This window comes from Malania oleifera, chromosome 7 (assembly GCF_029873635.1).
Source record: "Malania oleifera isolate guangnan ecotype guangnan chromosome 7, ASM2987363v1, whole genome shotgun sequence".
Lineage (NCBI taxonomy): Eukaryota > Viridiplantae > Streptophyta > Magnoliopsida > Santalales > Ximeniaceae > Malania > Malania oleifera.
Window position 1 is genome coordinate 56,366,294 of NC_080423.1, and position 26,795 is coordinate 56,393,088.

Below are 26,795 nucleotides of genomic sequence, written 5' to 3' on the forward strand. Positions count from 1 at the left end.
ATTTTAATATGGTAGAAGTGTTTATTGCCATCAATACCCCATGTAGTACTACTATTTATGACTTTTCATCATTTTCTCTATGGTTTCCAACTTCATATTTCTTCTCTCTCTCCCTCTCCCCATTTTTTATTGCCCTTTTTTGTCCTTTATGGGGCAGCCAGATGTTTCAGTCACCAAAAAATTTATCATTTCTCAAACTTCTACATCTAAAATTGCAAATAACGATGAAAACAATTTATGTCCAAGACCTAATTTTTTTTCTAATAAGTCGTGCTCAGGAAAAAATTATTGATGATGTTTCTAAAAATATCATTTTCCCAGATTGTTCTATTAAAGGAATTTTCTGTAGTAACAGCATAATTGTACTTCTCATGCGTTCTCTCTCCTCCTACCAAGGAATCTTATTTCAAATCCTTGGTTCAAAACTCAACTTTGTACCATAGCGGCCATACTAGATAGCATTCAAAAAGGGTTCCAACATCCCTAACAGAAAGACAAATATCAGTCTGTACTGATGACTAACACATGCCCTGGTTTGCCCCATCCTTTCTGAATTTTTTTTTTTGGTATTTTCATTCTGATATGAAGCCATTTCACCACTTTTTCCTATTTCTTTGGTTTTCAAAAGTCTGGCCTGGGGAATTCTGAAGTCAGATGTAACAATGTTTGGCACATAGGAATAGAAAGGAGTTGGGCAGAATGAAGTCATATCAGTTGATTTTTTCATTTCTCCATTGAATTTTTTATTCCATTCCATTCCTGCTCCATTTCATTCTGCAAACCAAATTATGTCTATTTCTGCGAGAGGCTTGGATTTGGATTTACATGGATTTGAAAAAAATGTAACACAAAATTGTATTGAGTTTTGTTTAAAACCACACATCTAAATCGAAGCCCCAAAATCCATTTTCCAAAAGCAATATATGGGTATTTCCCTTGGTTTTCTTGGTTAAATCCAACTTGGAACCAAGTGCTTGCAGTTTCTTCATGTTAGAATACCACTTTACCCAAAAACTTTAGTTATTAGGTTGTGGGCCAACAATGTATATCAAGCTTTAACACTCCCCCACACGTGCAGCCTAACAGCACGTGGTGTGAAACACACGATAAATAAACAACTATTATAGGAAATAAGGTAATTTTTAAACACCACTGTAAAACTGGGCAAAAAGAATAGAACCCAAGGCCTCTTGATAACCCAACTATGATACCATGTTAGATTACCACTTCACCTAAAAAGCTCTCTCTTCGACACTAATAAACACAAATATTGGTATTGGTTGTTCGCCAATTCCAATCCAAATATCTATATAATCGACTAAATTGTTGCTAGGATTTTGACACCTATCGATATAGAATTACCAAATTCATTGATCATTATATAGAATTCAATTAAGAAATTTATTAAAGTATAATTTCTTAATATTATTTTCTACTTTGAGAATGAAATCAGGTGCATTCAAAGAATAAGAATGATTATTTAGTCTACCTTACTTTACCCTTTTTACCTTTCTTATTTTAAAAATAAGAAGGATATTTAAGTCCACCTTTATCTTTCTTTTTCTTTTTCTTTTTTTACCTTCTTCATTATTTTTTATTTTATTTATTATTATTTAAGCTTTTAGGTGAAGTGGTAATCTAACATGGTATCAGAGTTGGTTACCAAGGGGTCCTAAATCTTTGCATTTTCTTTCTCTAGCTCTAGCAAATCTATAAATGTCTTTTTCTCTTTCTTTTGTATCTAGTTTAGTACATAAAGTTTCATAAGCTCTATGTTTACCTTCATTGATAGTCTTTTTTGCATTTTTTCTCGCTTCTTTATATTTTTCAAGATTTTCTATATTTCTACAATTTTTCCTTATTTTATACTAATTTCTTTTTGTCTTAACAATTTTTTGGACATCTTCATCCCACCACCAACTTTCTTTACTACCCAAGTATCTTCCTTTGGACTCACCTAAAACCTCTCTTGCTATCTTTATGATAGAATTTGCCATTTTATTCCAAATAGTATTTGCATCAACCTTATCCCCTACTGCGAAACACACTCTTTGTTCATTTTATTTTTGAATTTACAATATTATCTCCCTTCAAGTTCCACCATCTAGTCCTCTTGTGTTGATTTATGCTACTCTTCCTCTTCCATTTTTTAATATGCATATTTAATGCTAAGACTCTATGTTGTGTAGCCAAACTAACACCTGGAATAACTTTACAATCCTTACAAGATAGACAGCCCCCGTTCTTAATTAAAAAGAAATCAATTTGGCTTTTATCATACCCACTCTTGAAAGTTATTAAGTGTTCTTCTCTTTTTATAAAGAAAGTATTCAATATAACCAAATCTTAAGACATGAAAAAATATAAGATTGTATCACCGGCCTCATTTTTATCTCCATATCCATGACCTCCATGCATCCTCTCATATCCTATACATTCTTGCCAATGTGACCGTTCAAATCAGCTCCAATGAATTTCTTTTCAAACATTGGTATCCCTTGTAAAATACTATCCATCTTCCCAAAACTGTCTTCTTAGATTTTCTGCTAAGCCTATTGGGTAGCACACGCACTAATGACGTTCACTATTTTCAAGTTGTCGCCATGTGACCTGGAGGTCACGGGTTCAAGGCGTGGAAACAGCCTCTTGCAAAAATGCAAGGTAAGGCTGCATACTATAAACCTATTGTGGTCTGCCCCTTCCCCGGACCCTACATACGTGGGAGCTTCATGCACCAGGCTGCCCTTTTTTTTGTTTTTTTTTTAAATACAATAATATTATTTACATGATAATAATATACACACACACAATACTTAAAATAAAAGTTAGTATCCAAACAATACTTATAATTATCACTTATGCACAACCAAACATTACTTATGACTTTTCAACATTTTTCCAGTTCAATAATTATTATTTATACTTTTCTAGGTAAGTATTTTTTTAGAAAAGTACTTTTTTGTAAGTGGGTTCAAACAATCCCACATATGTTTTTTAATTCAGTTGGATCTAAAACATACAACAATTTAAATTTGACCCATTTAAATGAGCCCAATGCCTCGTGGGCTCCATTTGTTTGAGCTTTGAGAAGTTAAACACAATCAAAACTACAGATTGTGGCAGATTGCCACAATGACGTATCGATTGAAGAGAAAAATCACAATATGAGAACAAAATAAGTTATATTGATATAATGCATTCATCTGGCATGGAGGTCTCCAGACCCAGTTTTCAGCAACAATATGGATATTGGAGAAAAGAGAAATTGATAATCACACCAGCTTATTGCTTGTCAACTAACAGAAGTTCGCAACCAGGTGAAAAAGAGACTCTGCACTAGGGGGTCAAGCAAAAAATTAAAGGCAAATAGGTGGTTCTCATTTCAAACAAATTCAATGGGCTTTTCTCAAGATTCTGAGGAAAAATATGACAACGTTTCATCTTATTATGTTTTTTTAGTAGATTGATGATCAATTAGCTCCATGAGACGGATGGTGAGAAAGTCTTGATAACAAATGGGCTTGAGTAATTCTGAAAGGTGATTAGAGGAGACTGGAGGTAAGATATCCACTGCATTTCTTGGGAATCAATATGCCAACACTACTAAGGCGGCTTTGGGCACATCTGCTAAGTTTTGTAATAATCCTAAACAGTGAAGCAAAGTGACAATTATAGTCCAAATCACAGGATTTAGCAAAAATTCTGCATTTCTAAATGAACTAGTACTTTCTTTGGATCTTCCTGTGGTGCCTAGCAATTTAGCTCTTACTCTAACCCAAAAACAACTAGATGATCAACTGGGGCTCAAAAGAAGAGCATTGTTACTTTTGCAGGTATAATCCCATTCTAAAAACACATGATACTAACTTTGAGTTACCTTCATGCTACGGGGATTTGAAGCTAAGAGGAGTTATAAATCTGTTGACCTCCTATATGAGGACAATCGGGTTGCTCAAAACTTGCTTGATGAGTTAGGTCACACTTTGGTTAGCCCAAGTTGGAACTGGGAAGGTTGTTTGATTAGGTATGGCATCTATTGCAGATATGAAGAGGGCCAAGAAATTGAGTAGGGATTTGTCTAGGCTACCTTCCAATGTGAACCAAGAGGGAGGGAGCAGAAGTTCGGATCCTATTAGTGTGGTTAAATGAGGATCTTTCATGGAATGTGCATGGGCTAGTGGATCAAGACAAGAAAAAGTTGGTTAATGAATTAGTAGTAATGTTAATCCTGATGTTTTGTCAGTATAGGAATCCAAGTTCGCAAAAGTGGTTGTTTTTTTCCCAATTAGGAAAATTTAGGAATCCAGATATTAAGATTGGATTTTCCTTCATCAGGAGCATTGGGGGTATAATGATTTTGTGAGGTTCTAGTTGCTTCTATTAGGAGATTGTATTTGCAGGTCTCTTTTGTTGTCATCATTGCTAAACATAAGGAGCTTTGGGAGTGGTGGATTACGTCCATTTATGGGTTTGAAAATATGTGATCCACCACTCTTTTAGGCATAACATTGGAAACTAGTGAAAGGAAGAGTTATGTTAAAGAGCTTATGTTACAATAGCAAAAATAAAAATTAAAAAAGCAAGCATATGTTGACTCACTAATGGGAAGATATCGTTACCAAATAGGAGAGGTAATTATAGGCTTCTATAAAAGCTTCTATTAAGGAGATTCGTACTAGGTTGATGAGTGCGGTACTTGATTGCAGTCCAAATGAGGTCACTTTTGATTAGAGAGACCTTATGAGATTGAGGAGATTTAAGGACATAGTGTTCGGGATGGCAGGAGAATGCTCAAGGCCCATATAGTTTCATGTTAGCTTTTTCCCCAAATAATTGGGAGGTGATTGAGGATGATATGGGATTTTCTCACGAGTTTCACTGTTACTTGGTTGGATGAAGTGAAAACTCTACTTTTATTGCACTTACCCTAAAAAAGGAAGGGTGAGAGGTTTTATGTCTCTTTAACAACCAATCATTTTAAGATTTTAACTAAGGTGTGATCTAAAAAGCTTCAAGAGGTGTCATAGTGTGACCTTTGGATACTTCTAGAAAATGTAGGTTGATTATGTGTACTGCATGGGTCCACAATGAGGTGGTTGAGGAAGTGCTTATTTTTAAATTCAATCTCAAGACCTTTGATAGGGTTTGTTAGGGGTTCTTGAATAGGACACTAAAAGGAACGGTTTTGGGTCGGTTTGGAGAAACTAAATAAGAGATTGTTATTATCTCTATCATTGTGAATGGATAACCTAGCGATTGGGCTAGTGCCTCGTCGGCACTGATTTAGGGGAACCCTCTTTTTCCTTTTCCTCTACTTCAGAAGTTGATATTGAAATTTCTCATGCTCAGGAGCTTGGGATGATTAAAGTGCTTAGAGCATGCAAGGATGAAGAAGTACCTATCTTAGCTTGGAGATCATAACATTTTCGTTTTAGACAATGTTGAGATGTGGCAAGGTTCTTGTGTTTTTAAGAACTACTTAAAATATCTTAAGATTGAAGATCGACAAGTCTAAAAGTTGCCATTAATATGGACTACTATGAACTAGAGGAGTTTGTCTTTAGTCGTATTCATGACTCTGTCTTTAGATTTTCCCTAGGGGCCAATCCTTAAAATGGAGCCATTTTCGATGCAGTGATTAAATGAGAGTAGGTAGGAGATTAGATGGTTCAAAGGGAGCTTGCGCCTTGAAGGTATTGTATTTCTATTATTAGCAGTTGTCTTTCTAATATGCTGATTTACTGAGTCCCCCTTTCTAGAATCCCAATTAGTGTTGCAAAGAAATTAGAGAAAATTATGAGGGAATTTTTATGGTATGGAACATGAGATTGCAAGGGGGATCATCTTTGTTAGCTAGCAAGTCAATAGGAGACCTAAATCAGAAGGGATTTGCGACATAATAATTTGGTGTCTACAAACATCTCTCTAGTGTGGAAATGGTTAGGGACTTCCCTTAAGAATTCAATTCCCTATAGCACGATGTTTTAAAAAGTTTGAATCATATTGTTCACAATGGGTAGTGTTAGAGGCAGTACCATGCTTTTCATATGAGCCTTTGAAAATTTGTTTCTAGTGTTTCCCATTTTTAGCCTCTTTAATTGCTTCAAAGTTGGCAACAACAATTGTATTCGATTTTGGGAATATCTATACATAGGTGAAAACTTCTTTGGCAATTTTGGTACCACACCTTTTAAAAGCTCTCTTCCTTTTATAATGCTCCATTACTTCTTTCCATGTAGTGAAATAGCAGTTGAGAGCTAGCCAATTTATTTAGAGATTTTGAACTGATTCACTCCCCACACAAGGTGCACTTTTCCAGATGCTTCCTATTTCCTTTCTTCTAATTTTGTTTTCCTTTCATTTATTGTAATCTTTACCATGCCACCCCATTCCATTCAAAAGTCATCACAGGATAGCTAGCCCTTAATTTGTTATGCTAACAATTTGAACCATAAAGAGATACTGAGAATCAATGAAGCGAGTCTGATTGTGGAGGTTGAAGCTCACTATTCAAGGTTGCTCAAAATGGGGAACCCCCTCCGAAGGGCATGATCAAGTTATTCCATCTAGAGTAAGGATTTTTGTGGAAAGTTTGATATGATGCAGTCTTTTTCATAAACAATCATTAATTTCATAACTTGGGGGCTTGTGAGCTAGTTTGGTTTTTAAAAAGCCAGGGGCGAAAGGTTAAAAATTAAAGAACGCATTCAGGTCAAGACTATAACACGCTATCCAGAATCCCTTACCTCAACATGCGCACTCACTTCATCAATAGTTTACATAAGTGCTTTAAAAGGCAAATGTGGAATGGAAGGCATTTCACCTTGGTGAGGCAAATCATAAGCCTCTAAGGCACTCAAGCACAAGACTTTTGGGGGTTTAATTTTTTATTAAAAATGTAAATAAATAAATTATAAATAATTAAACTACATAAATTTTGTAAAATAATTAAGATTAAATTTATGATATAATTATTAACCCAAATAGCCACTAGAGGACCACTACTCAGAATTCCAAATCCCACAACATACCCTTCCTAAAAGAGCCAAGTGTCCTAAAAAATATTTTAAAAACAAATCCTCTCTCCCTTGTGTCTTAGATCCCTCGTCTCACTTTTCTAAATCTCTCAAAACAAACTCCATATCCTGCCTCACCTCTAAAATCCCTCTTCTCTCTCTTTCTCTGCCAATCTCTCAAAACATCCCACATCTTTTAACACTTCTCTCCCTTGTCACTCAAACGAGACACAACTAAGTTGGTCAGACAAAAAAGGTTACCAAAATATAACAATTTGGAGCTATCTAAAGCATTGTAGGAAGTCACAAAGGAGAAGCTATCATCAATGATAGCTTCATGCTATGAAGAGTTTGAAAAACAAACAAGAAGCCCCAAATGAGAGGGCCCATAATGTGTACATTTATTCAGTAAAGGCATAAAAGGTGCTTTATTGGCTTGTATGCCCAACACAAGAAGGCGTATTCCTTTAAATATTTCATGTTTGCAATTGCGCCTTGGCGTGTTTTGGGCAGAAAAAGCATTTAAGGCACCCCCCCCCCCCCTAATGCCTTCTAAAACACGAGTTCACGTCATTTAGGATGTTACATCGTCAAATTTTCCTCTTTTCACTGTGTTCATTGGGTTCAATTACAACCGCTCCTCTGCATTCCATTTAATAGTCGATTAGCATTAGTTAGAGACGCTTATCACCATTTAGGAGTTGATTAGGCTCAGTTTTAAGCCACTAATTTCATTTAGAGGTTGATTGGTTCATATAGAGTTGCCCCTCATTGCATCAAGAGGTCAATTGAGCTTCCTTAAAGTAACTCCTTATTGCATTAGTATTTGATTGGGCTTAGTTTGAGTAGCCACTCATATCATTCAGAGGGTTGATCGGGTTCAGTTTCAGCTATCCTTTCATTATGATTGCATTGAGGTTGATTGGACTTGCCTAAAGCCACTCCTAATGGTAGGAGTTGAACAAGCTCAATTTGAGCAGCTCCTTATACCTTTTAGGAGTTCATTAATTCATTTAGAACTACCCCCATCACCATTTTATTAAGAGGTTAAATGGGCTTGCTTAGCTGCTCTATAGAATTAGGAGTTGAATGGGCTTAGTTTGAGTTGCTCTTCATATCATTTAGGTGGTGTTTGATTCGTGAAATAGTTGTTCAGAGAAACAAGATGGAATACAATGAGAAATTTGGGAACAAAGGTAATAGTTATTCCCAATGTTTTAAAAGGCGAAGGCATAAGGCGAGGCGTTTTACCCTCCGAGAGGCAAGGCGTAAGCCTCAAGGCATCGAGGCAGAAGCATTTTGGGACTGTATTTTTTAAAATAATTAATAAAGTATAAAAATTTCTTTTAATTTTTAAATATTTATCTAACAAATCGTTAAAAACATATATTTGCTATGTTTCTTATATAAATGTTGAAAAAATTGTAAAGTCAATTATTATTTTGTAATTTTACAAAGTTAAAAATTAAAATAATTATTATTTTCTACAACATGCCTCAAGATTTTTAGTTGTAAAAAAAATAATTTATATTTTGATTCCAATTTTTAATATAAAATATCACATCCTTTTCAATTTCTTATATCAATTGTCTAAAACACTTAAAAACGTAAAATAATAGTCGTTGACAAAGTTAGTCGAGCTCTCTCGATGAAGCTTGGACAAATTGTTGGAGGCAGTCGTTGAGTCGTCGGAGAGGGAGAAGAAGCTTTTCCGATAGATGAATCGTCGAGAGAGGAGAAGACGTTGTCGGAGGAATCGTCGAGAGAGCAGAAGCTTCGTTGAGAGAAATCATCGAGAGAGGAGAAGACTAGAGGCTTCGTCGAGAGAGCTAAAGCTTCATCGAGAGGAATTGTCGAGAGAGAAGAAGACTGGAGGCTTTGTCGAGGAGAAGACGTCGCTGGAGGCTTCGTCGAGAGAGCATAAGCTTCGCTGAGAGAAGAAGCTTCATCAAAGAGAGGGAGGAAAGGGTTTTAGATTCATTATGGGTTTTTTTTTTTCAATTTATGTTTTAAATCAAGCAGCCCAAAATGCGTACGCCTTTACATTTGAGGCGTACGCATTCTCCCCTGAGGTGTACGCCTTTTAGGATTTACACATTTCCACTTACGCCTTAGGGCATTTTACACCCAAATCACCTCAATAATGCCTTTTAAAACACTGTTTATTCCTAATCTCTTACTTTTTCATCCAACATGGAATACTAAAAGAACAAACATTCCCGTGTTGAAATTTGCGAATGCTCATTCCTTGTCCATTCATTGTTATGGATTCATGAAAGGCTTTAGATTGTTATTTGCTTCATGATAATACCATATTTTTCAATACAAAATATCAAATTCTCCTATTATAACTACTTAAAAATAGGCATTATGCGAATCAAACGTAGTCTTAGGGGTTGATTGGGTTCGATTTGAGCCACCTATCGCCGTCATTGCATTAAACGATTGTTAGGCTCAATTAGAGCGACTTCCTTATTACATTCAAAATTAACTCGGTTCAACTGGAACCGGCACTCATTTCATTTAGGAGTTGACTAGGTTTAATTTCAGCCATTGTATATAGGGTTGATTGGGTTCAATTTGAGTTGCACAGTGTTGAAATGTGGAAAAGAAAACTAAAAATTCCACTTACTTATGAAAAAGATTACATTCCCTTTAAATAGATGATAATTCTCATCTAATTACAAGGGATATTTACAACCTACTGAAAATAGAATATCCTATTTAAAATGGAAAGCAGTAAAATAGGAAAGACTATCTACAGAATTGGGTAACATGCTCTACCCAAATCCCCTAGGATCGTGGAACCAAAAATAGCTAACAAATCAACTGATTTGTTAGCTGTGAATCTCCTAAATATCAGCCTCTAATAAAGGCTGACGGATATCTAATAATTCTACACTCCCCCTCAAGTTGGGCTATAAATATTGATTAGACCCATCTCGAAACTCAGATCATCAAAATTCTTTCTTGGCAAAGCCTTGGTAAGGATGTCGGATATTTGGAGACATGTAGGCACATACAACATCTTGATTATTCCTTCCTCTATTTTTTATTTTATGAAATGTCGATCAATCTCCACATGTTTTGTTCTATATACACTGGGTTCTTTGCTATGCTAATGGCTGACTGATTATCACAGAACATCTTCATGGGTTCTTCACCTGAAATCTTTAATTCTTTTAGAAGCCTTCTTAGCCATATTCCTTCACAGATGTCGTGTGCCATTGCCCTGAATTCAACTTCTGCATTGCTTCTTGACACAATTGATTGCTTCTTACTTCGCCATGTAACTAGGTTTCCCCACACATATGTGCAGTACCTAGAAGTTGACCTTCGATCATGTATTGATTCTACCCAATCTGCATCACTGAATACTTCAATATCTCTTCTTTGATTCTTCTCAAAAAGTCCTTTACCAGGTGTTAGCTTCAGATATTGTAGGATTCTATAAACTACCTCCATATGTTCTTCATTGGGATTGTTCATGAATTGACTCACCATACTAACAGAGAAGCCAATATCAGGTCGGGTGTGAGACAAATATGTAAGTTTTCCAACTAGTCTTTGATATCTGCCTTTATCCATTGGTACACTGTCTTCCTTGGCTCCTAGTTTGGTATTTGCTAACTTGCATCCGAGCACCACAGTCTCTTGCAAAAGATCTAGAACATATATCCTTTGGGAGACAAAGATTCCCTTCCTTGACCATGCCACTTCCATGCCTCGGAAGTATTTGAGATTCCCAAGGTCCTTCATTTTGAATTCTTTAGCTAGAAGATTTTTTAGACTACTCATTTCCTCTCATAATCTCCCGTTAGAATGATGTCGTCCACATAAACAATGAGGATAGAAATTTTTCCTTCAGGAGAGTATTTAACAAATAATGTATGATCTGATTGACATTGAGAATAGCCATGCCTCCTGACTACCTTTGTGAATCTCTCAAACCAGGCTCTTAGGGATTGCTTGAACCCATATAAAGATCTTCTGAGTTTGCAGACTTTGTTGTGTGAAGCTTGTGTCTCGAATCCAGGAGGAATTTCCATGTAGACTTCTTCAGCTAGGTCTCCATTAAGGAAGAAATTGTTGACATCTAGTTGATGAAGAGGCCAGTCTAAATTTGATGCCAAAGATAAGAGGACCCACACTATATTTAACTTGGCTACAAGGGAAAATGTAGGGCTAGCAAAATAGGTCATGACCCGCCCGTTTAAAATGGGTTCGGGTTTGGGTTTCGGGAAGTCGGCCCATTTAATAAATGGGCGGGTCACAAGTTGACCCGTTTATAAACAGGTTTGAGTCGGGTCACCCGCCAAATGACCCATTTAGTTGGATCCTTTATACACTTCATAACCCACCCACCCACACAAAAACCCTAATCCTCCTAATTCCTTTCCGCCTTTCATGCGGGCCGCAACTCTTGGCTCTTGGCTCTCCTCTCCTCTCACTCTTTTAATCCTCTGGCTCTGGTTGCCTCCCTCAGAGTCCCTCTTGCTGGTGCGCTGCTGCCTGCTGCGAACGAATCGGAAATTCAAATTTGGTGGATTGTTGGATCTTAATCTTTTGCAAATTTACTCTTCGTTTCTTCTTTTATGCCTTTTCGGCTCTAGATCTTGCTAGATCGCTTAGCGACCTACGTTTTGGTATTCTTTTTGCAACGTGTAGTTGTTGGATCTTAATCTTTTGTAGGTCCGTAATCTTTCCTCTTTCCTTTAGAATTGTCACAAGGTCTGGATCTAAGAGTTTTGATTGTTGTATTCTTCCTACTATGAAGATCTACTACGGGGTAGTCGAGTTTTTCGAATTAGTATTTGCACAAGATCAGGCTGTTTCGCTGAACTGCTGTTTGATTTGCAGTTTATGGCTTAAATTTGCTTCAAATCTTTTTAGCACCCTAAGGTATATTTATTGTTGATGTTCCTTATGATCCTCTTTTATTTTCTGAAAGATCTAACCGCAAGCACCAAATTTGCTATTATTTTTTTGCTTGATTATCTTTGTACTCACCCATGTATATCAAGTCTGATGGGAGCTCGCTGGGCTTGAGAGCTAAGAAAGATACATTTGATGTTGCAGTGGAAGGTGCACTACAAAGGATCAAATCTAGGATTAATGAAGTTTCACATAATGACTTTGAAACTCTTGTTCCTTCTTGTTCTTGTTGTAATTATTTGTACTCTTATTTCTATTTTTTTTCCCTCCATAATTATTCACAGAAAGATGCAGAGTGAGAGATGTTGGTATTTTGTTTTGTAATACTTCATCTAATTTTGATGAGTTATAGCACTGCATTCTTGGTTCCTACTTTCCCATTTGAGTACTCTGTTTCTTCAGGTAATGGCATTATTTGCCAGTGACATTTTATGTTGTTTCTATTTAGATATTAACAAATAAAATGCAATATTTTTTTTAAAAAAAAATGTCATTTTATATGAAATTTTAAAAAAAAAATTAAAATAAATAAATCATTTTTTTTAAACGGGTGACCCATGACCCACCCGTTCATTAAACGGGCGAGTTAGGGTTGCCATGTGTGTGACCCATTTAACATTGACCCGTTTATGACCCAGCCCGTCGGCGACCCGCCCGAACCCAGCCCAACCACCCGTTTTGCCACCCCTAGGAAAATGTCTCTTTGTAGTCGATTCCATATGATTGCGTGAATCCCTTTGCACTTTGAATCGGTTAACACTTCCATCTTCATTGTATTTCATAGTGAATATCCATTTGCAACCTAATGGACGTTTTCTAGTTGGTAATTTTGTGATATCCCATGTTCCATTCTTTTCTAGTGCACTGATTTCTCCCCAGATAGCAGACTTCCATTCAGGTGTACCAAGAGCCTCTTGTATGTTATTAGGAAACTAGATTTTGTCGAGGTTGGCAACAAAAGATCTAAAATTCGATGACAACCTTTGATATGACACAAAAGTGTATATTAGGTGTTTTGTGCATGATCTTACACCTTTTCTCACAGCAATAGGACAATCACTATCATCATTAGTTAACTCATTATGGGAAGTCTCGAGATTAGAGTTACTTGGTGGATTTTCACTTGATCTAGGGCTCGAATCAGACTCTTGGATTTGCTCAAGGGATGCTTTTTGTTCTATCTCCTTTTGGTTCCTTCTCCGTGAATAGGTAATCAACTCATCATTTTTTGTTGGTTAAATAATGTCCATATGTTGATGTTTCATGGGAGATTCTAAGAAGGGATGTGAAGGAGAAATGGAGTTAGTAGTTGGAATAGATTCAAAAATTTGTGATAGGTGAGAAGGGCCAAAATCGAAAGAAGGGTGAGATAACTCTTTCAATATCCCAAAGCTGGAATTCCTATGTAATCTCCCCCTAAATTTCAGATTTGGGGTAATATGGTTGTTGCTCAAAATAGGTGACATCCATGGAGTGATAATATCTTTTAGTAGCTGGTGAATAGCATTTATAACCCTTTTGGTTTGGAGAGTACCCAAGAAAAATGAACTTAAGGGCTCTAGGATCAAGTTTACCCCGGTGTTGACTAATGAACATGAACAAAAGCTGAGTACCCGAATACTTTGAAGGAAATAGTGGAGATGAGTGGAGTATTGGGAAAGGACTGCAGTAGAGCTTCACAGGGAGTTTGGAATTTGAGAACGCGTGAGGGCATCCTGTTTACGAGGTAGGCTGCAGTGAGAATGGCTTCACCCCAAAAGTGTTTCGGTGTAGAGAACATGAGGGAGTAGGCAACATCTAGTAGGTGCCGATTTTTTTTATTTCGGAAATTCCATTTTGTTGAGGAGTGTCAACACAGGAACTTTGGTGTATTATACCTTGACTCAAGAGATAATCATCAAGAATGGATTTGAAATATTCTTTGGCATTATCAGTTTTCACAATATTTATTTTTTCTTGGAATTGTGTTTGGATCATGGGGTTAAAATTTTTGAAAATCTGACCTGCCTCTAATTTTCTTTCATGAGGAATATCCAAGTAAGTCTAGTGTGATCATCTATAAAAGATATAACCAACGAGATCCAGTAATATTCTTGATCCTAGATGGCCCCCACACATCACTATGAATCATTGAAAAGGGTTGGGATGCTTTGTAGGGTCGATTGGGATAAGAGTTGCAAACATGTTTTGAAAATTGACACATCTCACACTAAAAATCATTTGGAATTTTATTATTGAATAATGAAGGAAAGAGTTTCTCGAGATACAAGAAAATTGGATGTCCTAACCTATGGCGCCACAACATAATTGCACTATCATTATTAGAACGAATGACAAAAAAAAAAAAAAAACTATGCAACTTCTAAACACTAAACAATCGGATTTGTGAGTTGTTCCATGAGGAGGATCATTAACCTCGAGAAGATAGAGCCTCGCACACATCTTAGCACTGTTAATCGTCTTCCCTGAATCCAAGACCTAAAATTCACACATATTTGAGAAAAATTTAGTAACACAATTGAGATCTAAAGTGAGTTTACTAATAGACAGTAAATTGCAATCCAAATTTGGCACTAATAGAACTGAGTTGAGTGTTAGGTTCTCTGAAATTTTAACAAAACCTGTACCAGCCACCTTTGAGAGTGAACCATTTGCTATCCAGACTGTTAAATTTTCATAATAGGGACTATAAGTAGGAAAAAAAAAATTATCTTCGGTCATAAGGTCTGATGCTCTTGAGTCTATAATCCATGGACCTAGCTTCTCCTTTTTATCATTAAGAGCACTTAAAAAATTACCTTTGTGTGCCAAAGAACCGGTACCAACCACAATAGTAGGGGCTGCTGAAGATTGGCCGAACATTTTTTGCAATAATTCTAGTTGCTCCTTGCTAAAGAGATTGGGCTCAGGTGGTGTTGGTTTTTCATCTACCAAGACGAAATTTCCCCATCCTTCTCTATCATTGGCAAAGCGAGAAGGTTTCCAATCTGCGGGTTTACTGTGGATTTTCCATAAGGTGTCCTTGGTGTGACCAGGACATCGACAATGGTCACACCATGACCTTCCTTTCTTCGGTCTACTGTCACTGCTGTTATATGGATTTCCTCGAACAGCAAGGGCTGAACTCTCCAGGTTTGCTGCAGAATCTTGAGAGCCCATCACTATCTTCTTTCGACTCTCTTAACGAACTTCTAAAAACGCTTCTCGGATGTTTGGCAGTGGTTTGGATCCTAGCATTCTTCCTCGTACTTAATCAAGATTTTTATTTAATCCAATCAGAAATTTGTATATTCTTTTCTTTTCGATAATTTGTTTATACCTGATTCCATCTTCGAAATAGCTCCAATAGTGCTCCTCAAATAAGTCCAGTTGTTGCTAGTAGCGGTTGAGGGTGTTGAAGTATTGGGTCACTATCAAATCTTCTTGGCGTAAGTCATGGAGAACACTTTCCACCTCGAATAATTCAGATGTATTCTTATTGTTAGAATAAGCTTCTTTGGTAGCTTTCCAAATCTCCTTCGTTGTTCCATAGAGAAGGAAATTTTCTCCAATGTCATTTGTCATGGAATTAATGAGCCATGACATGACCATGTTATTTTCCGATTTCCATGCTTTGAACTTCGCATCATCCTTGCTTGGTTGGCTGCAACTCCTGAGAGATAATCATCCTTTCCCTTTTCGCATATAAACAACATCACAGAATGGGACCATTAGAGGTAGTTATTCCCATTAAGTTTGTGTCCTGTAATGGGCATAAGGCTGCTATCTGAACTACTGTTGTTTCCTGAGACCATGGCATCCTGATTGGTGAAGACGTCTGAGACTGAAGAGGTGGAGTCGCGTCTCCCAATGGCCATATCATATTTGGTCATGTGGGAAGATTAGGGTTCAGAGGATGCTCTGATACCATGTTGAAATGTGGAAAAGAAAAATGAATATTCCACTTACGAAAAAGATTACATTCCCTTTAAATAGATGATAATTCTCATCTAATTACTAGGGATATTTACAACCTACTGAAAAATAGAATATCCTATTTAAAATGGAAAGCAGTAAAATAGGAAAGACTATCTAGAATCAGGAAACATGCTACCCAAATCCCCTAGGATCATGGAACCAAAAATAGCTAACAAATCAGCTAATTTGTTAGCTGTAAATCTCCTAAAGACCAGCCTCTAATAAAGGCTGACGGATATCTAATAATTCTACACACAGCATCATCATTGCATTTTCAGGTTGATTGGGGTCAATTTGAGTCAATACTTAAATCACTTTGGGATTGATTGTGTTCGATTTGAGTTGTCCTTTATTATCATGCATTTAGGAGTTACTTGGGCTTGGTTTGAACCACTCACCTCCATAGCATTTAATAGTTAATCAGGCTCAATTTGAGCAATTCCTTATCTTATTCGAGATTGATTTTAACCATCCTTGTCTTAGCGACATTGCGACTTCATCTTTCAACACAGAGAAGGTAACTAGTCAACCATCTTTAACTTACATTTTGTCTCCTCCACCATTTGAGCATCCAATGTTAACCCTCAAGCAAAATACTTTGCATCACGCTTTGTTGCACTCTTCTAATTGAAGAGATGAATAAAGGGGAGCTTGCTGTAAGCACTTATTTTAGTTTCTGTTAGCACTTAGACTTCAAAATTCCTATTTTTGTTGGTTGACTTCTTTTTTTTTATAATTAAAAATATTAAGAAATAAGATGAAACAAATACAACCGAGGAGAGGACAAGAAATCTTCAAGAGAGAGAGAGAGAGAACGAACGAACGAACAAACAAACAAAAAGCAAAGAGAAAAATCAAACAAAAACTAAGAAAGGAAACCCCCTTTTCAAACCCTTAGCATCATAATTAACATAGCAATGCAATTTTTCAATTTCTCTGGCCTTTCTTCATTTTTATTTTTCACCATTGAAACAAATTTCTCCTCCTTTAGGATTTGAAAGCCACAAAACCATCTTTTCCAGCAAATGTTGAGCATCTATATCCCTAATATTGATCTCCTCTACAAGGTAGGCAAAATTCCACCTATTCATTGTTTACTCTCATTTTGCTCCTTACCCAATCCCTCATCCTCAAAATTTGGAACACCCACTAATCCATCAAACAAAGAAGGTGGCAGCCAAGAATACACCAAGCAAATCAGTGTGAATCAGAAACACATCCAAATTGTTCCTAAATCGCATTCATTAATACCCACCATCACAGGCAAAATCCCTCCCACACTTGCTTTTATTCTCAGATGCATAACCCCATTTCTTTTTCTCCTCAAGATGATGATCTTCATTAACCTTCTCACTAGAGCCCAAACATAGAATCATTGAGAATTTCCTCAACATAGAACCTACTATTAATATTCCTTTTTTAAAATCTTACTAACATTCGCAAGAGAATTCATTTGATGACATGGCAAAGTTCACACAAGCAGGATCATACCGGGAATTCATAATCAAGTGGAGAGGTGAGCCACTTGCCGAAAGGAGCTGGAATCATAAGGAAGACCTCATTCATCTTAGCCCGGAATGTTACTCCCAGCACTTCAACTTTAATTCTTCAGAGAAGAATTCTTTTGGGCCCGGGAGAGATGATGGGGATCAACATTCATTGCCCATGTCATTTTCAGACATTATGACATGTGGATGGCCTCCAGATGTCCACATTTCTTTTGCAGATGTTACGACACGTGGACGACCTCCAGAAGTCCACATTTACTTCGCCGACATGTTAACACATGGAAGACTTCCGGATGCCCCTTTCGTTCGTTGCTTCGCAGGAACTTATAGAGTATCTAGAAGATGTTCCAGTGTGAGAAAGACCCCAGCAGAGATGCCAAAGCAAGTCCAAGATCAAGACCCCATGGGGGCCCCACATGGTCTTGTCGGCCCCACACGGTTCCATATTGGGCCCCGCGGCTGGGCCTCCCCTTTGACATAATTGCAGATTTTAAGTTGAAATAATTATTGAGTCAACTTAGCTTGCAAGTGTGCTAAGTATTTAGTAAGTTGAGCTAATTAATGTGTTTAGTAAGTTGTGAGCTATTTAATATGTCTTGTACGTTGGAGTGTTGTAAGTTGTGCGAGTATTTATTATGTCTAGTAAGTTGGTGTCTTTAATATTTGTGTCTCCCATGCTTATATGGGAATTGTTAGTTATTTAATGTCCTTGTCCCCCCCCCCCAATGCTAGCTTATATATACCCCTTCATTGTAAGAACTATATATATATACATAGAGAGAGAGAGAGAGAGAGAGAGAAAGTATTGATATTGAATTAAACGGTTTTTCCTTTGTGAAGCTTGTTAAGCTTTGTCCAATCCTTGTGATTGTGTAGTGAGAGGCTACGTCGTTCTTCTCGGAGATCAGGTGGTGAGAGACCACTATTCTATCCAGCGACTCTATCCCTATCCCACTCTCACGACCTCCACCCAAACATCCCCACACGACCACCATCACTCCATTGCATTGCTGTGTTCGTTGGTATTTCAAAACGTGTACGAAGAACTTAAGGCGTGGACTAACTTGTGTAGAATATCGTCAAGTCATCCATTGTATTATTGGTAAATTCAGCACTTATTTGAACCCTCATTTTCTATTGAAGCCTTTGCTGGAAATCTTAAATTTCATATTTGTTAAGCCTTTGCATCCATAGACTTCAATATTTCAGCTTGCTAGCTTGAAATCAATTGTGGAATATTGCTGTGCTAAGCTTAGAATTTAATTCTTGAAACATTGAAATTGCATCTTTCCACATTTAACTTAGTATCTTTGTGAAAGAATTAATTGGGACTTATTTCTGGATAGCATCATACACCTTTAAAAAATCCTAGAACATGTGAAATGTCCTCTGATTTAATGTGTTTATGTTGATTGACAGAATTCTTAATTTGAAGTGTCTTGAGTGTGTGTGCTTGCTTGTGAGGGTTGAAATGGGTAGGACTAGGTCGATCCATCCCGTCCTACATCATTCGTTGCATGGCTTCCATTAACCACATAGCAATAAAAGTTCAACTCCTCACAACAACCTATCACCTCTTTGCCTCTTTGGCTTGTGAAGAAGAAGAGGGAACTGATCGCCCAAACACCTGCGTGAACACACCGCCCAAACCCCTCTTTCTCCAGCCTTAGATCAGTCCCACCTTTTTCAGGATAGACAAAACCCTTCTTGTTTTAGAGACCTGGAGCTGGGGCTGATCACTACATTTCCTATCCTTTGTTTCAAACCCACTGCTCCACCCCCTAAAACCCCTTAGGCTCTGGTCCAGTCCATCACATAACCTTGAGGAAAATTGGGCTCAAGCACATATTTAGAAGGATGGGCAGGCCCAACTAACAGAAAAGGTGGGCTGTACCATAGAACTAACGAAAGGTCCCAAAAGCTGACTTATGTGCACTGAGATACTAAAAATCCCCAGCCAGCCCATTGCAGGCCCACATCACTACTAGCATCAGATGTGACCACTCTTTTCCTCTCAATAACCCTAGCTTCCTTGGGCAGCCGCTGCAAGTCCACTGCATACCATCTTTGATTCTCCACAGTTCCTTCATTACCACTTGCCCTTCAACTCTAAACTTCTAGGCGTGACTCCAGCTCCAATGAATAATCTTGTTTATATATAGACTCGCTCGTTTTCACTGAACAAACCACCCATTGCACATACCTTCATCAATTCTCCCCATTCAAACCTCCTAGGATAAAAATCAAGTAACCTTTTACGTTCAAAAGCATATCCAACTCCTTTATCAAACTCACAGTATTCAATGTCTTTAAACTCAGACCAGACAATAAAGAGGAGCCCCTGTTTGGTTTCCAGTTTAGCGTGTTATCATTGATATACTTTCAAATTCAATAGTAAGACATGTATAAGTTACCTAGTCCTAAGTAAATGTTGTGTTATTTTTCTTGCCGGATTTTTGAATCCAACTCTTTGCACTATTGAATTTCTACCAAAAGATCATTTAAGCCATTTATTTATTAAAAAGTGTGCCAATCAGAAATCAAAACATATCAAAAGACCTCTTTGAAGTTTGTACAGGCCTTCCAACATTTAAATGAAACATCAGATTTTTTTTCCCAGAAACAATTGGATTTTTTCTGTGAAGCTCAAAGGGCACACTCTCATTGCTCGCTTGCTTTCTAGATCTTTGGAACCACGAGAAGTCATCCCATCATTTCTAACCCAGAGTATTTGGAGAAATGTCTTCATCTGTCAAAACATGGAATACTTATGCAAACTCATCTTTAGATTATGGATGTGAAGCCCACCCCCCCCCCCCCCCCCCCGGGCCTCTCTCACACTCTCTCTCTCTCTCTTCTATTCTAGAAAGCAGAAAAATAAATAAATAATTTGGGTTTATTTGGTTCAACAATTTTCTGCTCATCAACTGTAGCGTCAATTCATTCTATTTTTTGTGAATAACCATGAATTAATTCAGAATCTGACTGGACAAGGGGCCAGTTCCCAGTTTAACCAACCAACTGGTCATGTCTAGTTTTAAAAACATAGGTACTGTTGGAACTCATGGGCAGAATGGGGTGAGAAAAAAAAAAGACAAAGTTATTGAAATTACTTGACCTTCAACCATAAAAGCTCACTCACAGTATAAGCCATAGCTCAGAATCAGATTTAGAGGATATGAATGCTTCGATACCATGTTGTAAAGTTAAATATGAAGAAGAGAAGAATAAAAGACGAGAAGAGAAAAGAAAAAGGAAGAAGAAAAATTAGGCGGCAGTTCTCTGGAGCATACATACAGATCAAGATCAGCCCTCTGATATATTAATAATTAAAAAACAAAAAAAAAGATAAAAATGTCCCTGCTCAAACCACATACGAAGAAAATAGCATGTTCTCTTCTAAAACAAAAAAGTTCAGATGCAGAGGCACAGTGTAGAACTAGGGCTCATACAGTTTGTGAACCTATGTGGCTTGAAGCCTTGTTGAGAGATCTCAGTCAATCAAATAAGACAAGTATACATTTTGTACATAATCCAGCTCAACATGGCAGGACAAAACACCACTGAGACTGATGCACACATCATCAAAGAAAAACTAGACGATGGCTTGACTCAGATTCCCTTTGTTAAGTCGGGCTGTTGGCTTGTATGTTTTCTGAGGGTCTTAACACCAAAATTTTTCTGTCTTGTAGTAAGCAAGTTACGCATGAAACATATCCATGCGCCAACTTGAGAGGGAGTGTTGGAGCAAGGGATATTCTATAAGAAAAGCATAGTTTTCCTTGCCACATTAATAATGTAAATATGTAGGTGTTATACGGTAGGTACTTCCATGCTATACAGCCTTCATACTTTCTTCTTAGACTCCTTAATCCTTACCAAGGAATCTTATTTAAAACCCTAGGTTTAAAACTCGAGTTAATCATCTGCCAACATTTCTCACAGGCCATTCAAAACTGTATCACACCAAATCTCACTTTAACATGCTACCAAAAATGTTAATCTAAGCTAAAAAAGATAGTTATATTTCTATTGACCTTTGTTACATTAGTCATTTTGTCATGCTAAATTTTCATTCACGTCAACCAAATTAATAGTAGCTAGTTCTCAATAGCTCTCACTCAAAACAAGCTAAAGTTTAGTCTTTATTTTAAAGGTAGGTTTACATTAGGTTATCACATTCAATTTAGGGATCGTTTGGAACCACTCATAGAGAAGTGCTTTTTTCTGAAAAAGTGTTGAATTGCATAAGTGTTGTTAATAAGTGCTAAACTAAAAAAGTGCTAAAAGTCATAAGTGTTGTTTGGTTAATATGTGTTGATTAAATAAGTGCTGTTTAGATACTCACTTTTGTTATAAGTGTTGTACGAATTTTTAATTTTTATGTTAGATCAATAATTAATACGTTATGGTGCATAGTAAAATAGTCAATGATTATTTTGTCAAAAATATTTAAGATTTGAATTATAATATTTCTCTAATTAAAATTTTCATTAATATTTTTAATTAATATTTAAATATTCTCTATTACGTAAAACAGCATATGATTACTATTTAATTAACAATAACCTTGTTATTGGTGTATATTTATAACATATGATTATCATATTAATTTTATATTAATTATTATAAAATTTCATACATCATAAATTCTAGATGTCCTGCCTCCAACTTCATAACATCCAATCATTTTTTCCCCAAAAAAAAAAAAAAAAGTTTGCTTCTCAAATTATATATCTAGAAATTTAACCAAAACAAAAAACAAAAAAGACAAAACACAATAAACAGAAAAAAAAATTCACATAGGAAGGATTTCTTGACAATCTCATCAATACTAATAGCAGCAAGTTGAAAATCAAGAGCCTTGATCGTCTCTTCCTTGTGTTTCTACAAATTGGCCACTGCCTCCCGCAGCTCTGTCTCCACCTTCTGCCTCCCCTCCACAGCCTTTTGACGGAGGTCCACCTGCATCTCCGTGTTAGCACTGGTGATATCTCCAGCCTCACGGCCTGCATCACTGTCGCAGCATACTCCAACTGCTTCACCTGCTCTAAAGTCCAGGGTTGGTCGGAAAGGGGATCTGGAAAGGAGAATTCAAGAGGATTGCTGAGCACCAACAGTCCACCGCCAGTGCAAACCAGTGCCAACAACATGGTCTCTTCAATTTGGGAAGGAGAGAGGGCTCAAGGAAGGTGGGAGGGAGGAAGGGATAGAGACAGCCAAAGGGCAGAGGCGAGCTGCGCGCACAGAGGGAGAAAGAGAAAGGGAAGAAGAATTTTATAAAATTACAAAATTGCCATGGAATTCATTATAATTACAAGAGCCATCGCCTCTATACAGTGCCGACTTGTAAGTGGGCGACAAGCAATATGGGATAGCTTCCCCAAATTTGCTCTAAAACTACTTTAAAAAGTCGTGGTACAGTACCACTTTTTGCAATAAGCACTTATGGCAGTGCAAGCCAAACACCACTCTTTTAAGAGATAAGTGCTATAAGTACTTTTTTTAAGTGCTCCCAAATGAGAGCTTAAATAGACTGCCAACTCACACACAGGCAAATAGTGGCAAGTATCACAAATACATGCACAAAATGCACGTGTGACATATAAAAGATTATTCTTTCATAAATCACTTCATAGATGTTCAAAACTAAAGTGTGGATGGTCTGTCCGATTTTTAATTTTCTTTACTTCATTTAAATTTACTAGAGATAGTGACATGTAAACATGTGTACACAATATTATAAACTATCCCAGTGCTTTGGATAGAGATGACATTTCCAAATGCATGGCACCACAAACCCACAAATAAGCCATACAGATAAATAGATTTAATATTAATGAGTTTAAATCTAACTCTAACCTTAAAGGGAAAAGACTGTTCGGCCAAACTTCCAATGCCTTTCTAAGGCCACTTTTTCAAGCATCTATTTCTTCCTTCTCTTCCCTTTTTGTTTCAGAACAAACCACTACCAACTCCGCCCCAAACACCCAAAAAAAGTAACAAATACATAAAATAAACAAGATAAGAGCTTTTTATTGTAACCAGCTAAGGGGAGACCAAGCTTACCGGCATATCATATGGTAGCAACCCTGTGTAAGCTCGATCATTCGCCGGCACTGCTGGCAGCGTCTCCACTGATTATTTTGTGCAAGGTGATACAAAGTAATGTCCTCAGCATCTCGCTCCTCTAAAGGAAGGTTCTGATACTCTTCACAGCTCATTGAAGAATGCCAAGGGACCCCACATTCTACACAGATAAATCTCTGACAAAATGGACACTCAATGCATCTATTATCTGATTGACATGATGAACTTGCCCTAGTTGGTAAACATTCATGAGGGTCAAGCAAGGCAGAACAATTTGGAAAAGGGCAGTAAATTTTCTCTGAGTTGAGAATGTTTGCTTCTGCAAGGGCTTTCTCCAAAGATTCATAGCACATGACCGGAAGAAAAGATCTGCACTCAGTGGTAGAGATGTAATATTTGCATCTCAACTGAGGACATCTGATGGGGACTTGAGAGGACTGTACTCTTCCATTGACATAGGTTTTCATACAATGGGAACAGAACTTGTGCAAACATTTCATTTTGATCATCATTGGTGATGGTTTCTCCTCACAACATATGGAACAGCTTTCAAGTGATAAATCTCCCTTTGCAGGTAAAGAAACAATTCCAATTGCCACTTGGGCTAATTTTGATGGCTTGTCAAGATAGGAATTGGGAACAAGTTTCAGACTAAATGTTTCCAAGTTGTGTGCCTGCTCTAGGATCCTTTCTTTCAGTGCAATCAACAGCGGATTATCAAGTTCCTTCTCACATGTAATCTGTTCGAAATTAATTACAAATAAAGCACAATTGGATGACCAAACCATCAAAATTATATATTACTTGGGTATCAATGATTATAGATCTAAATGAGAAAAAAAAAATAGCAATGCTCAGATTCTTAACTGTTATAATAATAATAATAATAATTATTATTATTATTATTATTATTATTAAATATGAATCCTGAGTAGCATTGCTCTTATGATGAATATAAATATTAATTAGAATTTAGTCATCATGATCCAGAAATTGAAATAAGAAAGTTTTAAAATACAGATCTACAAAAGATTGCCACCCGAAAACCAAAAGAAAGCCAAAAGGTATCCTATTAAAGTAAATAGAAATTAATAAAACCAAAATATCAAATGCAAAAAAGGCAAGCTGATGTGCTGTTAAGAAATGAATAACAAGCCAAATTTTGGTTTTGCAACCAAAAATTTCTCCACATGTTAAAAAAAAAAAAAAACAATTGCAGTCTATTAATATCAAGTTCCAGAAACATTTGGAGAATAAAAATGCAAAGCAAGGCTACGCAGGAAAGTACTAGTGCAGGGTGCACTAGCATTTCTAACCTACAAATGTTTCCCATTAAAACACATAAGGCAAGCATTCATTCAACTACATAACTAAATATTTAAACATCAGCAATCAACATATTCTCAATAGGTAAAGGAGTCCTAACCTGATTGTATAATATATCTGAATCTGTAAAAGCAAACACCCTACGAATTTTATTTCGCATAGCCTCCATTAGACCATCCATTAAGGCTAAATAGTCAGCCACGGATTCTTCCACATAAAACTCCAACTTTTTCTGCACCTGAATAAGAAGAACATTTTCTGATCTTTCTATAACTACCCCAATTCCAGAAAGTCCAGACTCACCAGCATCAGCTATTGACATGCCCTTGAATAAAATCCTGGCCGAAAATTCATCAGGATTGTCTTGTGATTGCGAACTTTCCTTAACTGAGTCGTTGCTCTCCTTCCAGTCTTCCTCATCTTCACAACAACTGCGAAACTCTTCCTCATCTTCTTCCAACTTCACTTCCCTAACTAAATTTGCCAAAGTTTCATCGCCAAAACCGATTTGATCCTCCATTCCCAACACCAATAAATTTTGCACAACTAGGTGCCTCTGCAGCCCTATTCTTCAAGCTGCTAGTGATTCCTAAAAATCTAAGCAAAACCCATCAATAAACGATGTGAAAATCCAAATTTCTGCCTTTTTTATGCCACAAAATCACGATAAAAAATTAAGATCAAATATTGATGCTTAAGCTCCTAACTCCGAATCAAAACAAAACCCATCGACGATTACATTCGAAACCCTGAGCTCCACGATCTACTTCTGCCAAATCAAAAGAAAAAAAAAATGGTGAGAGTGATTAATATCAAAAAAATCTTTCAGATACTATTATGTTAAATCTAAGAAACAACCATCAAGAAATGGTCCATATCCACGGGAGGAAAAAAAAAACAAAAAATACTAGAACAGAGAAGCCGCCTTAAGGCATAAGGGTCCTTCCTTTGGTTCTTTCAACTGGATCAAAGTCAACCCAAATTCTAAATCCCTCAGTTTTTGACAAAAATACTAATAAATCTTCAAGAAGTAAACAAATATGAGCAAGAATGAAGCTTCCATACCATGATGGTTTGCGTTCCCTCAATCTGGACGGATTTAAGTATTGATTCCTTCTGGGCTCTGAACGCCTGCGAGGGTATAAAACCTTCACCTGACAACTGCCCCCTTCTGCTTGGAGTTTTTTTACAAAAATATTATTTAACACATAAATACGGCAATCAAAACAAAAAATTCCGAATACATTAAAGGTGTACAAAATTTTCCAAAGATTAAAAACTAAACGGAGCTAAGTTTTGGTTTGGCCCCTTGCTTTATGGTTTCGATTCTACACCAACGATATCAAGCCTTAAGTTTTACTAAATAGAGTCGATTCTTAACCAATTTATTCAATTTTCAATTATTTCTTTTAACAAATTCAGAGTTATTAAACTATTACTTATTCTTTCATTTCAAACTATTTTAAGTCTACCATATCCATTTTATTGCCCTATAACTCACCCTTTCTCAATGACAAATTGTGTGATTTCGAATCTAATTTTTAAAGATAAAAAAATTTGATTTTGATTTTCAAACCAAAATCGAACTGAAAACAAAATTTATGAGTAATTTATACAACATATATTTTAAAATCTGATTGTTTATTCATCCATATATTTTAATTATTTAATCAAAGCCTATGACATTTTATTAAACAAATTTAAATTATACTAATCATACGCGCACGTCATGTGTGTTCTCTGTAGCTTTTTAAAGATTCTAATTTATAAGATCATATTCATAAGTTTGAAATTCTTAATGTAAAGTTGGATGCTAATAGTAATATATGATTATTATGATTAATAGATAGATAAATTAGATAATATTAATGAGTTCTAAAATATATTTACATATAAGAACACTCATTAAAATTTTATTTTCTTTTTTATTTCTTTCATTTTCCTGTATTTCTATTCTCTCCTT

The 26,795-nt window shown here is 36.5% G+C and overlaps 1 protein-coding gene across 3 annotated transcripts in view; it reads right to left on the reverse strand.

The window, feature by feature from the left end:
• The window catches only part of LOC131159366 (E3 ubiquitin-protein ligase RSL1), a 28,412-nt gene extending 2,323 nt beyond the window's left edge, over window positions 1–26,089 (reverse strand). Inside the window, exons 1-3 of one of the 3 annotated variants that reach the window (XM_058114231.1) lie at window positions 25,898–26,089; window positions 24,933–25,601; window positions 23,486–24,246 (exon numbers count right to left, since the gene is read on the reverse strand). In XM_058114231.1, coding sequence (XP_057970214.1) covers window positions 23,486–24,246; window positions 24,933–25,352 — 1,181 coding nt within the window. In that variant the 5' untranslated portion in view covers window positions 25,353–25,601; window positions 25,898–26,089. Of the gene's footprint in view, window positions 1–23,485; window positions 24,247–24,932; window positions 25,602–25,690 lie in introns of all 3 variants that reach the window. The other 2 variants (XM_058114232.1, XM_058114233.1) reach the window with 2 other exon arrangements.
• Window positions 26,090–26,795: the final 706 nt, after the last annotated feature.